Source organism: Littorina saxatilis, linkage group LG10 (assembly GCF_037325665.1).
Source record: "Littorina saxatilis isolate snail1 linkage group LG10, US_GU_Lsax_2.0, whole genome shotgun sequence".
Classification (NCBI taxonomy): Eukaryota; Metazoa; Mollusca; class Gastropoda; order Littorinimorpha; family Littorinidae; genus Littorina; species Littorina saxatilis.
In genome coordinates this window covers 35,383,143-35,395,484 of record NC_090254.1, presented here as the reverse complement: position 1 = coordinate 35,395,484, position 12,342 = coordinate 35,383,143, and the positions used below count along the sequence as shown (strand labels likewise).

Genomic DNA, 12,342 nt, shown 5'->3' with positions numbered 1-12,342 from the left:
ATTTTAGTTGTATCATGTTCGGTCTGGAATATTCTCGAGATTGAGTATTTACTATATAGGCCAGCGGGATTTGTATGTTAAAAAGGCTTCTACTTTGAGTTCTGCTACGATGTGCAGTTGTATGTATGGAATGCTAAATAAATCCTCGAACTCAATTTGACGAGTTTTTGTCTGCTGCTGTGAAGACGGGCCACGTAGAATAAAAGAACACAACTATACGACATTTGAGAACTTCGTCAATCTCAAGTGTCGTGTAACACACTGTATAAGTTTGTTGATGTGTATGGATTTTTAAATGTTGGTCTGGATCTGCTCAACTGAAAGATGGAATCTTCACCAAAACCAGAATTAACTCATTTAATGTCACATTTTATTCATCATTGTATGCATACAAGCTTCACACGATAAAAAAACCAATTGAACAGGTCTATCAAAGGCACAGTAAGCCTCCCGTAAACCATCACAGATACTGTCAGGCTTTTACACACAGTACAAATACCCTTCCATTTGAACGCTCACCAAACGGGAACATCCTAGGTGCCCTACGTAAAGAGCGAGCAATTTTCAAAGAATTAATTTTGCGGAGAGAGTGTCAGAGACAATCGGACCGTGGTGCATTTTGGCGCTAGACCTAACTTTTAAAATCTAAATAATAAATGGACAGCTTATTACACAAACATTCTTAAATCATAAAAGAATTCTTTTTCCATCAAGACAAGATCAGTACAATTCGAAGTTTTGAAAGTTTGAAAAAAGAAAAGCCCGGAAGCAGGGTCATGCAAGGTCGTGGTTCTCGTAGCAGACGACGGTTTATACCTATCGCCAGTTCCTCTGAACAGTCAAAAGCCATCGCTAGAGTTCTTGTGAACCAGAGCCGTTTGTTTCGTGCATAGTCAGAGGTACTTAATAACGTGCTATTGCAGATAAGCTCACAGCGAGTCGCATTCAAATTACTAACTGACGACTACATTGTGAAAAAGGAAAACTTGATCACACGGGTTCACAATGGCTCAGGGGTAAGATAAACCACGCAAAAATAAATTCTTTGAAAATTGCTCGCTCTTTACGGAGGGCACCTAGGATGTTCCCGTTTGGTGAGCGTTCAAATGGAAGGGTGTTTGTACTGTGTGTAAAAGCCTGACAGTATCTGTGATGGTTTACGGGAGGCTTACTGCGCCTTTAAACTAGGTGTCAGTAATAACCAGACTGCTAACTGCGCTGATCTCAGGCCCAGTCTCGGTTGTACAGTCTAACCTACTTAAACAAATTTCAGTATTTAACATTTATTTGTACAAAAAGACCACTGTTTGAGAAATTCTTGTTCGTGTATAATCATTTGTTCCTACAAGTATAAACATCAATCCATCTAAATCCTCAAGATTTGTGATGAATGTCCGTTTGAATTTCCTACCCTTTTCCGCTATCAGTCGCTGACATGATTCCTCTGCCATCTGTCTTCGTGATGACTCTGCGGACAGCTCTTCTTTCAAGCGCACTACTTCCTGTCGCAATGTGCTTGTGTTAGATGAAACAGTCTTCATCTGCAAAATACAAAATCAACTGAACACCAGGCATTTTGAAAGCTTGAACAATGCAAACCTCCGGCAAAACATGTACAATATCAGAAAAACTAAGCACTAAAAAACACTGCAGCTGCTTGGTTTAAACAGTGTTTCAATACTTTTATTCAACAATTTATAATAATTATATATTTTTTCCATAAATTGTTGAATAAAAGTATTAATAAGCACGTTTAGGATCAATAACAAGCTATAAGCTTACTGCAGTTACTTCTGCTGAAACACTCTCTGATCTAGAATCTTTTTTCCTCCAAGATGACGTCGTCCCAAAAGTTCTTTTTCATCACGACTATGTTTAGAAATCTCCATTTTCACAACGAACTGATCAGATTTTCTCAGATTTTGTGTGTGTCTTTACTGTACTTTTATCAGGACAACTTAACAGTTAACCAATTGACATTAACGTCAAAACACATTTCAGTGGAACCCCCCTTTTGAGACCCCCAAATTTAAGACTCCCTCCTTTTTAAGACCTTGTTTTCTCAGACTTTCTGATCATAACCTCTGTAAAATTACCCCCATTTTAAGACTCCCTCCTTTTTAAGACCTTGTTTTCTCAGACTTTCTATGCATAACCTCTGTAAAATTACCCCCATTTGAAGACTCCCTCCTTTTTAAGACCTTGTTTTCTCAGACTTCTATGCATAACCTCTGTAAAATTACCCCCATTTTAAGACTCCCTCCTTTTTAAGACCCAATTTTCTCAGATTTTTGGAGGTCTCATCATCCTCTCATGCTGACCTCAGTCCTTTCCTTCTCCACCAAAGTCTCTGTCTCATGAACGCGAGACATGAGTGTTGAGTGCGATGCTTCCAGGCTGGCCCGAAGACTGGTTTCCCTGGCAACCTCCTCCTTGAGGTCGTTGATGCGGCCAATCAACTTTTGTTTGGTGTTGGACATCTCCTCCACGGCTGCTGCAGCCTCTGCCTGAACAGAGAAAAGTTACAGCTAATTAGCACTACTGTTGAGATAGTTTGGGCAAATTCAAGTCAGATTATGAAAATAAAGTCATGCTGTTCCTGTTGGAAAGCAAAAACAGGCAATACCAGGGTTCGTACAGTTTTTTTGTTCTAAAATTCAAGGACTTTTCAAGGACTTTCAAGACCTTCTGAAGAAAAAATCAAGCACCCTCTTACCTTCAAAGGTCGCAATGAAACACTCGCTAGTTATTATACCCTCTTCCCGCACGCCGATTTAAATCATTGGATGTTCAAAAACTAATGATAAGCACCAAGCTTACCTTCAGTTTTTCCAAGTCATCAAGTTTCTGGTGAATTTCTTTCTCAAGACTGAGATGCCACTTCGTCCTTCTTGGTTTTTGCACTTTTCCTCAAAGCATTTGACTTTGCTATGAAGTTGAAGTTCTGCGTGTGTTCAGCCTTTTCTGCAAAAGCATCTGCGCTTTTGAGCAGGTCAGCCGCACAATCTTCGATCTTTCTTTTCTTTGCTTGGAGAGTCTGAATCTCATCCATGTCAGCCTTTCTTTTTTGCACATGTGTCTCGTTCTTCTTCTTCTCTTTCTCTGCCTCCAAGTACCTTTGCCGAGCACTAGCAGCATTGTAGAGTAGCTTTTTAGACAACATCACTTTCTCAGCTCCACCTACTTTTGCAATGTGGTCTGTCACATGCCTCTGTGCCACAAGGGTTCTCCGTAGTTGTTTCCCTTGCCAACTTCCGGGAAGGGAAGCAACTACGGGTGACTAGTAATAGAGCGAGTTTTAGCGTCAACTAAGGTGACTCGAGTCGAACCGGAGGTCGCAAAAACTCGGTCCGGTACGACTGGAGTGACGTCACCGGTTAACCAACTTTCAACCTTGCTTCCTGCGTAGGGTCTCTCCAGTTCCAAGATGGCTGCCAAGGCGAGGTGAGAAACTTCTGCAAATATTTTTTGACAAAGTTACGGATTGTGAGAAGACATTTGTTGTAAATCACTTAGCCTTTCAAAAATTAAGGATACTGGGTTGGATACTGTCTTGGTTTTAATGCATTTTATTTTAGCAGTGATGTTTATTTTGGGAAGAAATGAGGTCAACAGGAGTTTGGGTGCGATTTCGGCTCAAATGTACTTTAGCGCCCTGAACTTTTACCCGGCTGTTTTGCGCTCGATTTTCACGCTCACTTCTTCATTGACGTTCGAATCGATAGTTCGATGTTTTGGCATTACATTCACATCAACAATAAAACAGTACTGCTTGTTCATCATCGTCGTCCATCAACTCTCCACAACAGTAAATCCGTAACGCGCTTGTCGCCATCTTGTTGCAAGGGACGCGACTGGACACAACCCAACAGCGTTTCCGCGAAGAAAAAAACCAGACATGCGCAGTGACCCTACCATAGCTCAACCCTGTTCCTCGCGAAAACTCGCTCATAGTTAGTTCGTCTGCTTTCGTTTTCACTCGATCTTTTATTCTCCCAAAATGTGTGTACTGTATTTGACGAAAAAAAAGGGGGTTGCATTTTTTTTAAATAAGACAAGCTGCTGACGAAATGTATAGGCAACAATTTGGAAAAATCTAGCACTTTTCAATGACTATTTAACAAAACTCTATTTTCAAGCACTTTTCAAGGCCTGGAAAAGGTTTTCCAATTTTCAAGGAGTTTTCCAGGGTTCAAGGACTCTGTACGAACCCTGCAATACACACACACACACTGATCAATGTATATATATATATATATGCACTAAACACATGCACATTCACACACACACACACAATTCCTCTCTCTCTCTCTCTCTCTCTCTCTCTCTCTCTCTCTCTCTCTCTCTCTCTCTCTCTCTCTCTCTCTCTCTCTCTCTCTCTCTCTCTCTCTCTCTCTCTCTCTCTCTCTCTCTCTCTCTCTCTCTCTCTCTCTCTCTCTCTGTCACACCACTTTCCCATTCCTACTGTGGGTGGTAAACTCACAACAGCAAAATTCTACATCAACAACAACCCCAACAAACTATGCTTATTCCAACACTGAGACACCACAACTGTGTTTGTGCACATACCCTGGCTTTCGTTGCTTCCTCAAGCACTTCCTTCAGTTTGTCACTCTCCTGCTTCAAGCGCTGCCTCGCCTCTGACTCTATAGTCAGCTCTTCCTGCAACGACGCCATCTGTCTTCTTAAGCGTACAACCTCCGTACCAAGTTCCTGCTTCACAGCACCGACCCTCTCTTCTACTTCCGCTCTAAGTCTTTTCTTATCCACACCGCCAGTGAAAGTGCCTGAGGTTCCTGCCAGGCCTACCTTGAGAGTTTGAAGCATGCTCTCCAACTTGCACACCCTTGAAATGAGCGCGTCCTGAGAGAAGGAGCTAGGCTTGGGTTCAACCATTTGGCCCCCTGAGGGGTGGGGGTGGGGTGGTCTCCCAGCCAGGACTCTATCTCCTGTGGAGCTAGTTCTTTCCCTGGCCTGAGGATTTGAGTTGGGGTTAAGCTGTGTTTGCACGGGCTGTCCAAAGTTTCCCAGCTGACTGAGGATTTGCCGGGCGTCCTCTTCAGCTGACGCCAGGCGACGGCGGAGCACTTCTGACTGTTGTGGCTGGGCCTGGGTGGAGGGTGGAGGGAGTGGTGGTATTACTGGCCGAGACATTGTTGCTTAGTATTTTTGAGTGTGAAAGTTAAACTGGTATCTAAGTCAGGTCTCTGCTTTTTCTCTCTCAGCAATTTATAGGTGAGTGAAACAGACACTGCCTCCTTTGACGAATCCTTCTGCTGCCATCTGTCTGAAATAAGAAATAAAATTAGGTGTCGATAACGTTTGAATTGTCAACGCGGTACTTTCATGAAAAAGAACAAACTGAAATACCTATGCAGTCATTATAACTTCAATGGACCCCCTTCCCCCCATCTTTTAAGACTCCCTCCTTTTCAAGACCTTTCTTTTTCAGATTTTCTGTTCATAACCTCTGTTAATTTACCTCCATTTCAAGACTTGATCCCTTAAAGGTGGTCGTCTACATTTTTGCTTTTTTTTCAATAATCTTATGGTTAGATTTTGCTAAAAAGTTATGTCAGATGATGAATGAACCATTGGGAAAAAAGTTATAAAGAAAAAAAATATGTAAAAAAAGATTTTATTTTTGGGTAATGTGACTCACTCTTCCAATATTTTGTTTTCTGTTTGCTGAGAACATGTGCTTTGCCTAAAAATACTGACCAATCAAACTCATGTCACTATGCTAATAGCCACACCCAAACAAGTGCAGCAACAGTTTGACATTGGAGCGCTGTCCACGCTTTTTTTTAAACGCACGAAATGCACGGGATTTGAGAGGAGTTTTGCGATTGGCATTTTCCAAATAAGGATATCCTACTATGAGTACCACGCTGGAAAACTACAATGAATTTTCAAACGGCTACACTGGCTTCGTCTTTTCTGATCGAAAGGGGGTGTATTGTTGATATTTGTAGATAATAGACTCTGCATTTTAATGGTCAAATGGTGATTTCGGTATAAAAATGTAGACAAGGACCTTTAAGAACTGACTTTCTCAGATTGTTTTAGCCTGCATGGGTCTTAAATGGGGAAAGGGGAGGGGGAGTGGAGGGGTGGGGTGGTTCCACTGTATACTAGCCGTACTGAATATGTGTTGAAACAGCCAAGCAATGTTTGTTTATTAACTTGTAAGGTAATATGCAGGACTGAATTCACAATTCAAACACCCACCATACCCTTATTTTGTCAGACCTCTCAAACCTATCAGTTCTGACAGTGACTCTGTGGGTTTACAATTACATCACACAGACCCCACAGTGACGGTACGAACAGGAAAAACTGAACAAGTGGCGATTTCTAAGTAGTTTAATCAATCACAAACTATGCTGTATGGATACACAAGCACACACTGACGATACTCCAGTGCCACCAGTGCTTGTATTCTGCTCTGAAGTTCTTCTTCTTCTTCCAAGTTGTTGGCGTCTTTGGCAACAGAGGTTTACAGTTTGCTGAAAGTGATCAGAAAGCTTCTGGATTAGGCTTCTTAGGAGGTTAAGTCAATGCACTCATTTCTTCAAATATGACAGCAAACTTAGTTACCTCATTTCCACGACACCGTCAAATGGATAAGTGAACCAGGATTACTTTTATCCAAACATTAAAGTGTCAACTTGAACCTGCCTCTACATGTTGGATAAGTTTGTTAAACAGTATTTCATTGGTCGAGCATACTCTTGCCATGATTTCTCTGATTGGTCATAGGCGGGACAGTACACTCTTTTGGAAAAAAAATCAATCGAAAACCGCAAACCCTAAATCATGGCTGCCGTCGTCTGCTGTCGCCGCTTTTCTGTGGCCTACCTTGCCAACAAAAGGTTCATGTCGTCCGATGGCATTCGAAAAGGCCTGGTTGGAATGATGGGCAATACTCCATTGGTCCGACTAAACACAATGAGCGAAGAAACTGGTTGTGAAATCTTGGCGAAGGCAGAGTTTTGCAACGGAGGAGGGTCTGTGAAAGATCGTGCAGCGTTATTCTTGATACAAGACGCTCTCCAGAAAGGTCAGCTCAAACCAGGTGGGACAGTAGTGGAAGGAACAGCTGGAAACACAGGCATCGGTCTAGCTCACATGTGTCTGTCCATGGGATTCAAGTGAGAACTGTTAATTAACCATGACGAAATTTCTGCTGATTCACATGAGTTGATTTCTTTATTGACCTATGCATGCATTCCACTATCAGATGCTTCAGACATTGTCATTGGCAAGTGCCCACACTTTTATTTCCAGTTGATTTGAAGTGCAATATCTGCTAGTTTTGTTCAGACAACGTTTCTTAACGCTGAGTTTTTGTTCGGCTCATTTTTGGTTTTGGTAGGTCTGTACGTAGTCGTACAAGACTGCATACCCTGCACATAATCATGACCTTTGACCCTTATTTCATCTAAGGTCAGTGCATGATCATCTTAAACGGCCCCCTTTTTACATTTAGTCAAGTTTTGACTAAATGTTTTAACATAGAGGGGGAATCGAGACGAGGGTCGTGGTGTATGTGTGTGTGTGTGTGTGTGTCTGTCTGTCTGTGCGTGTGTGTGTGTAGAGCGATTGAGACTAAACTACTGGACCGATCTTTATGAAATTTTACATGACAGTTCCTGTGAATGATATCCCCGGACGTTTTTTTCATTTTTTTGATAAATGTCTTTCATGACGTCATATCCGGCTTTTTGTAAAAGTTGAGGCGGCACTGTCACACCCTCATTTTTCAATCAAATTGATTGAAATTTTGGCCAAGCAATCTTCGACGAAGGCCGGACTTCGGTATTGCATTTCAGCTTGGTGGCTTAAAAATTGATTAATGACTTTGGTCATTAAAAATCTGAAAATTGTAAAAAAACACATTTTTTTATAAAACGATCCAAATTTACGTTCATCTTATTCTTCATCATTTCCTGATTCCAAAAACATATATAAATGTGTTATATTTGGATTAAAAACAAGCTCTGAAAATTAAAAATATAAAAATTATGATCAAAATTAAATTGTCGAAATCAATTTAAAAACACTTTCATCTTATTCCTTGTCGGTTCCTGATTCCAAAAACATATAGATATGATATGTTTGGATTAAAAACACGCTCAGAAAGTTAAAACGAAGAGAGGTACAGAAAAGCGTGCTATCCTTCTCAGCGCAACTACTACCCCGCTCTTCTTGTCAATTTCACTGCCTTTGCCACAAGCGGTGGACTGACGATGCTACGACTACGAGTATACGGTCTTGCTGAAAAATTGCAGTGCGTTCCGTTTCATTCTGTGAGTTCGACAGCTTGACTAAATGTTGTATTTTCGCCTTACGCGACTTGTTATCCTCTACCCCCAGGTATCTAGTAGTCTGACCCAAATGTGTCAGGCTGTGAAGGGCTGAAGTTCAACATAACCGTAGACTTTGCAGTATGCAGTCAGAATATGGTACTATATTGGTTATGCAGATTTGAAAGTAAAAGTACATGTACACAAATGTTATGTTTCTTTCAACAACAAAATAAAAGTGACAGGATCTGTGCAAAATAGATCGGATCATTCATGAAACTCTAGAGGAAGGAGGACTTATTCTTTTTGTAGTTTCTTAAATTCACTTACTTGGTTTTTTTTTTTTATATATGTGATGTTTCATCTTTTCTGCATTTTGGGGAGAAATGAGGGGTATATTTTCTGAACCACATTCATAAAGTGGTGAACATCAACAGGCATATTCTAAGTGATTTCTTTATGATGTTTTCCAGATGTGTCATCTACATGCCTAACAACCAGTCAAGAGAAAAAATAGAGTTACTGGAAACGTTGGGAGCTGAAGTGAGACCAGTGCCAGTTGTTGCTTGGTCCGACCCTGCAAACTACAACCACCAAGCTCGGGAGTTTGCTGACAGCATAGAGAACGCAATTTGGACCAACCAGTTTGATAACACTGCTAACAGACAGGCTCACATAGAGGTGATTAACTGTGAAATTTGCTCTGTTTAGTTATTAGGTTTGGGGCTAATCCAAGGGAAGTAACTGCGTTCTGAAGGGAACCCAACGCAAGTATGTCAAGATTTTGTTTAAAGTGTATACATAATGTGAAATCCCACGGGAAAACAAAACTAACTATTCAGGAAAAGAACAAATACAGGCATGTGCATCATCTCCCTCCCTCCCTCTCTCTCTCTCTCTCTCTCTCTCTCTCTCTCTCTCTCTCTCTCTCTCTCTCTCTCTCTCTCTCTCTCTCTCTCTCTCTCTGTCTGCATACCTGTCTGTCTGTCTCTATCTCTCTCTCTCTCTCTCTCTCTCTCTCTCTCTCTCTCTCTCTCTCTCTCTCTCTCTCTCTTTCTCTCTCTCTCTCTCTAGCTTTCTCCCTTTATTTACACACATATATTTATAATATATGCTCAAACTCAAGATTCTACACAAGTTAACACATGAAGCTCAACAACATGCTTATTCTCTGTCACTCTTTTTCAGACCACTGGTCCTGAAATCTGGAACCAGACAGGCGGTAACGTTGACGCTGTCACCTTCGGCACTGGAACGGGAGGGACACTAGCAGGCGTCGGCACATTCCTAAAAGAGAAGAACCCAAACATTCAGGTGGTTCTGGCCGACCCCCAAGGCAGTGTTCTCTGCAACTACATCAAACACGGCAAGCTGGAACGTTCCGAGGGCAGCTCCATCACGGAAGGCATCGGCCAGGGTCGAGTTACGAAAAATCTCGAAGGCGCTCCCATTGACGATGCTTTGACTATCCTGGACACAGACGCGGTCAACATGACTTTCCGACTCTTGCACGAGGAAGGATTTTTCGTGGGAGCGTCCACTGGGCTGAACGTGTCTGCCGCTGTGCAGGTGGCACAGAAGATGGGACCTGGACACACGGTGGTCACCTGTCTGTGTGACACTGGACACAAGTATTACGCAAAGTTATATAACAGGAAGGTTATAGAGGAGAAAGGTCTGCTGGACTGTATTCCTGAAAAGTACAGGGTTTCTCTCCATGACTGAAGGAGGTACCGTGGTACCTGCAATGTGTGACCCCTCCGATGGGAGGACACCTCCCTTCTGTTGGCCTTTTTTCTATTATTTCTACCAAAATGTACCTGTCATGACAGGCCACCTGCAATGTAGGGACACGTATGACTGGTCTCAAGGGTGTCCTTTCATCGCAGGTACGTACCACTGTATGGCTGATGTAACTGTGATAGAATTCCAGACTGACTGTGTGTATTTTTTTGTATTTTGTTGTTGTCTTTCTGCCAGTGTTTCTCTGTGATCATGTTGAGTATTTGATGAATTGAAGAGGAAAAGGGTGGCAGAAACTGGCAAAATATTGGGTGTTTCCTAGTATTGTCTTTTTCTATATATTTTTTATATTTAGTCAAGTTTTGACTAAATATTTTAACATCGAGGGGGAATCGAAACGAGGGTCGTGGTGTATGTGCGTGTGTGCGTGCGTGTGTGCGTGTGTGTGTGTGTGTGTGTAGAGCGATTCAGACTAAACTACTGGACCGATCTTTATGAAATTTGACATGAGAGTTCCTGGGTATGAAATCCCCGAACGTTTTTTTCATTTTTTTGATAAATGTCTGATGACGTCATATCCGGCTTTTCGTGAAAGTTGAGGCGGCACTGTCACGCCCTCATTTTTCAACCAAATTGGTTGAAATTTTGGTCAAGTAATCTTCGACGAAGCCCGGACTTCGGTATCGCATTTCAGCTTGGTGGCTTAAAATTTAATTAAAGACTTTGGTCATTAAAAATCTGAAAATTGTAAAAAAAAATAATAATTTATAAAACGATCCAAATTTACGTTTATCTTATTCTCCATCATTTGCTGATTCCAAAAACATATAAATATGTTATATTCGGATTAAAAACAAGCTCTGAAAATTAAATATATAAAAATTATTATCAAAATTAAATTGTCCAAATCAATTTAAAAACACTTTCATCTTATTCCTTGTCGGTTCCTGATTCCAAAAACATATAGATATGATATGTTTGGATTAAAAACACGCTCAGAAAGTTAAAACAAAGAGAGGCACAGAAAAGCGTGCTATCCTTCTTAGCGCAACTACTACCCCGCTCTTCTTGCCATGAGCGGTGGACTGACGATGCTACGAGTATACGGTCTTGCTGAAAAATGGCATTGCGTTCAGTTTACTTCTGTGAGTTCGACAGCTACTTGACTAAATATTGTATTTTCGCCTTACGCGACTTGTTAATAATTTCTGAGACATTTTTCAGTTTACATATGTGACGAAAATTAAATATAGAGTGATTGATTCCTTGTTTAAAAGACCTCCAAATATTTTGGAATGGGTTGCTCATGTGCCTTATAATTGTGATACCTAATCTGTTTTTAATAGATTTATCAGTTACCATGGGAGGATTGAGAAGAGGAGTGACAAGTTTTTCTTGTTTCCCCATTCCGCTCCCCCTTTCTGTTCCCTGTTGATTTGTCTCTCTTTCTGTATTGTCTCTGATTTTTGGTTTCTTTTGTTTGTTTTGGTTGTTGACTTCATTGTTTGTATGATGTTGAATCATGATTAAACTTTCACCACTATGCAATAATTGTATTAACTTGAGTTTGGTGAACATATTATTTTACCCCCCGCGGGTTAGGGGGAGTCCCATATTGGTTGGGACGAGAAAGAATTTACCCGATGCTAACCAGCATGTCGTAAGAGGCGACTAACGGTTCTGTTTCTCCTTTTACCCTTGTTAAGTGTTTCTTGTATAGAATATAGTCAATGTTTGTAAAGATTTTAGTCAAGCAGTATGTAAGAAATGTTAAGTCCTTTGTACTGGAAACTTGCATTCTCCCAGTACGGTCATATATTGTGCTGCGTTGCAAGCCCCTGGAGCAATTTTTTCATTAGTGCTTTTGTGAACAAGAAACAATTAACAAGTGGCTCTATCCCATCTCCCCCCTTTCCCCTATCCCATCTCCCCCCTTTCCCCGTCGCGATATAACCTTGAATGGTTGAAAACGACGTTAAACACCAAATAAAGAAAGAAAGACATATTATTTTGGTTGGGTTTGATAATTGAGATATTTAACATGATTATTCAGCTTTACTGCTATACATTAAATTGATTTGATTTAAATAGTGCATGTACATAGTTGAGGTCATATGCAGTGATATTTTAACCAAGGTATAATAATATGACTGGGTTGTTCATTTTCTATCAAGACACTCATGACAGAGTAAAAAATCATAAATGGAGTAAAGAGTTGAGTCTTTAGCAGGAGAGAGAGTGTGTGTGTGTGTGTGTGTGTGTGTGTGTGTGTGTGTGTGTGTGTGTGTGT

At 41.0% G+C, this 12,342-nt stretch overlaps 2 protein-coding genes across 3 annotated transcripts in view; one reads left to right on the top strand and one right to left on the bottom strand.

Moving 5' to 3' along the window:
* LOC138978666 (coiled-coil domain-containing protein 150-like) overlaps nt 1–6,693 on the bottom strand; it is a 29,688-nt gene extending 22,995 nt beyond the window's left edge. For both annotated transcript variants that reach the window (XM_070351460.1, XM_070351461.1), the window contains exons 1-4: nt 6,601–6,693; nt 4,570–5,287; nt 2,322–2,507; nt 1,412–1,541 (exon numbers count right to left, since the gene is read on the bottom strand). In XM_070351460.1, coding sequence (XP_070207561.1) covers nt 1,412–1,541; nt 2,322–2,507; nt 4,570–5,154 — 901 coding nt within the window. In that variant the 5' untranslated portion in view covers nt 5,155–5,287; nt 6,601–6,693. The remainder of the gene's footprint in view (nt 1–1,411; nt 1,542–2,321; nt 2,508–4,569; nt 5,288–6,600) is intronic.
* Nucleotides 6,694–6,801: 108 nt separating this feature from the next.
* Nucleotides 6,802–12,000, top strand: LOC138978660 (uncharacterized). The gene is made up of 3 exons (XM_070351438.1): nt 6,802–7,154; nt 8,783–8,990; nt 9,498–12,000. Exons 1-3 carry the CDS (start codon nt 6,820–6,822, stop codon nt 10,032–10,034), a joined length of 1,080 nt encoding a protein of 359 aa, XP_070207539.1. The 5' UTR covers nt 6,802–6,819; the 3' UTR covers nt 10,035–12,000.
* Nucleotides 12,001–12,342: the final 342 nt, after the last annotated feature.

Coding starts and splice junctions, on each gene's coding strand:
- LOC138978660 (XM_070351438.1), top strand. CDS start 6,820: ATGGCTGCCGTCGTCTGCTGTCGCCGCTTTTCTGTGGCCTACCTTGCC. Junction 7,155..8,782: donor TGTCTGTCCATGGGATTCAA/GTGAGAACTGTT, acceptor GATGTTTTCCAG/ATGTGTCATCTACATGCCTA. Junction 8,991..9,497: donor ACAGACAGGCTCACATAGAG/GTGATTAACTGT, acceptor ACTCTTTTTCAG/ACCACTGGTCCTGAAATCTG.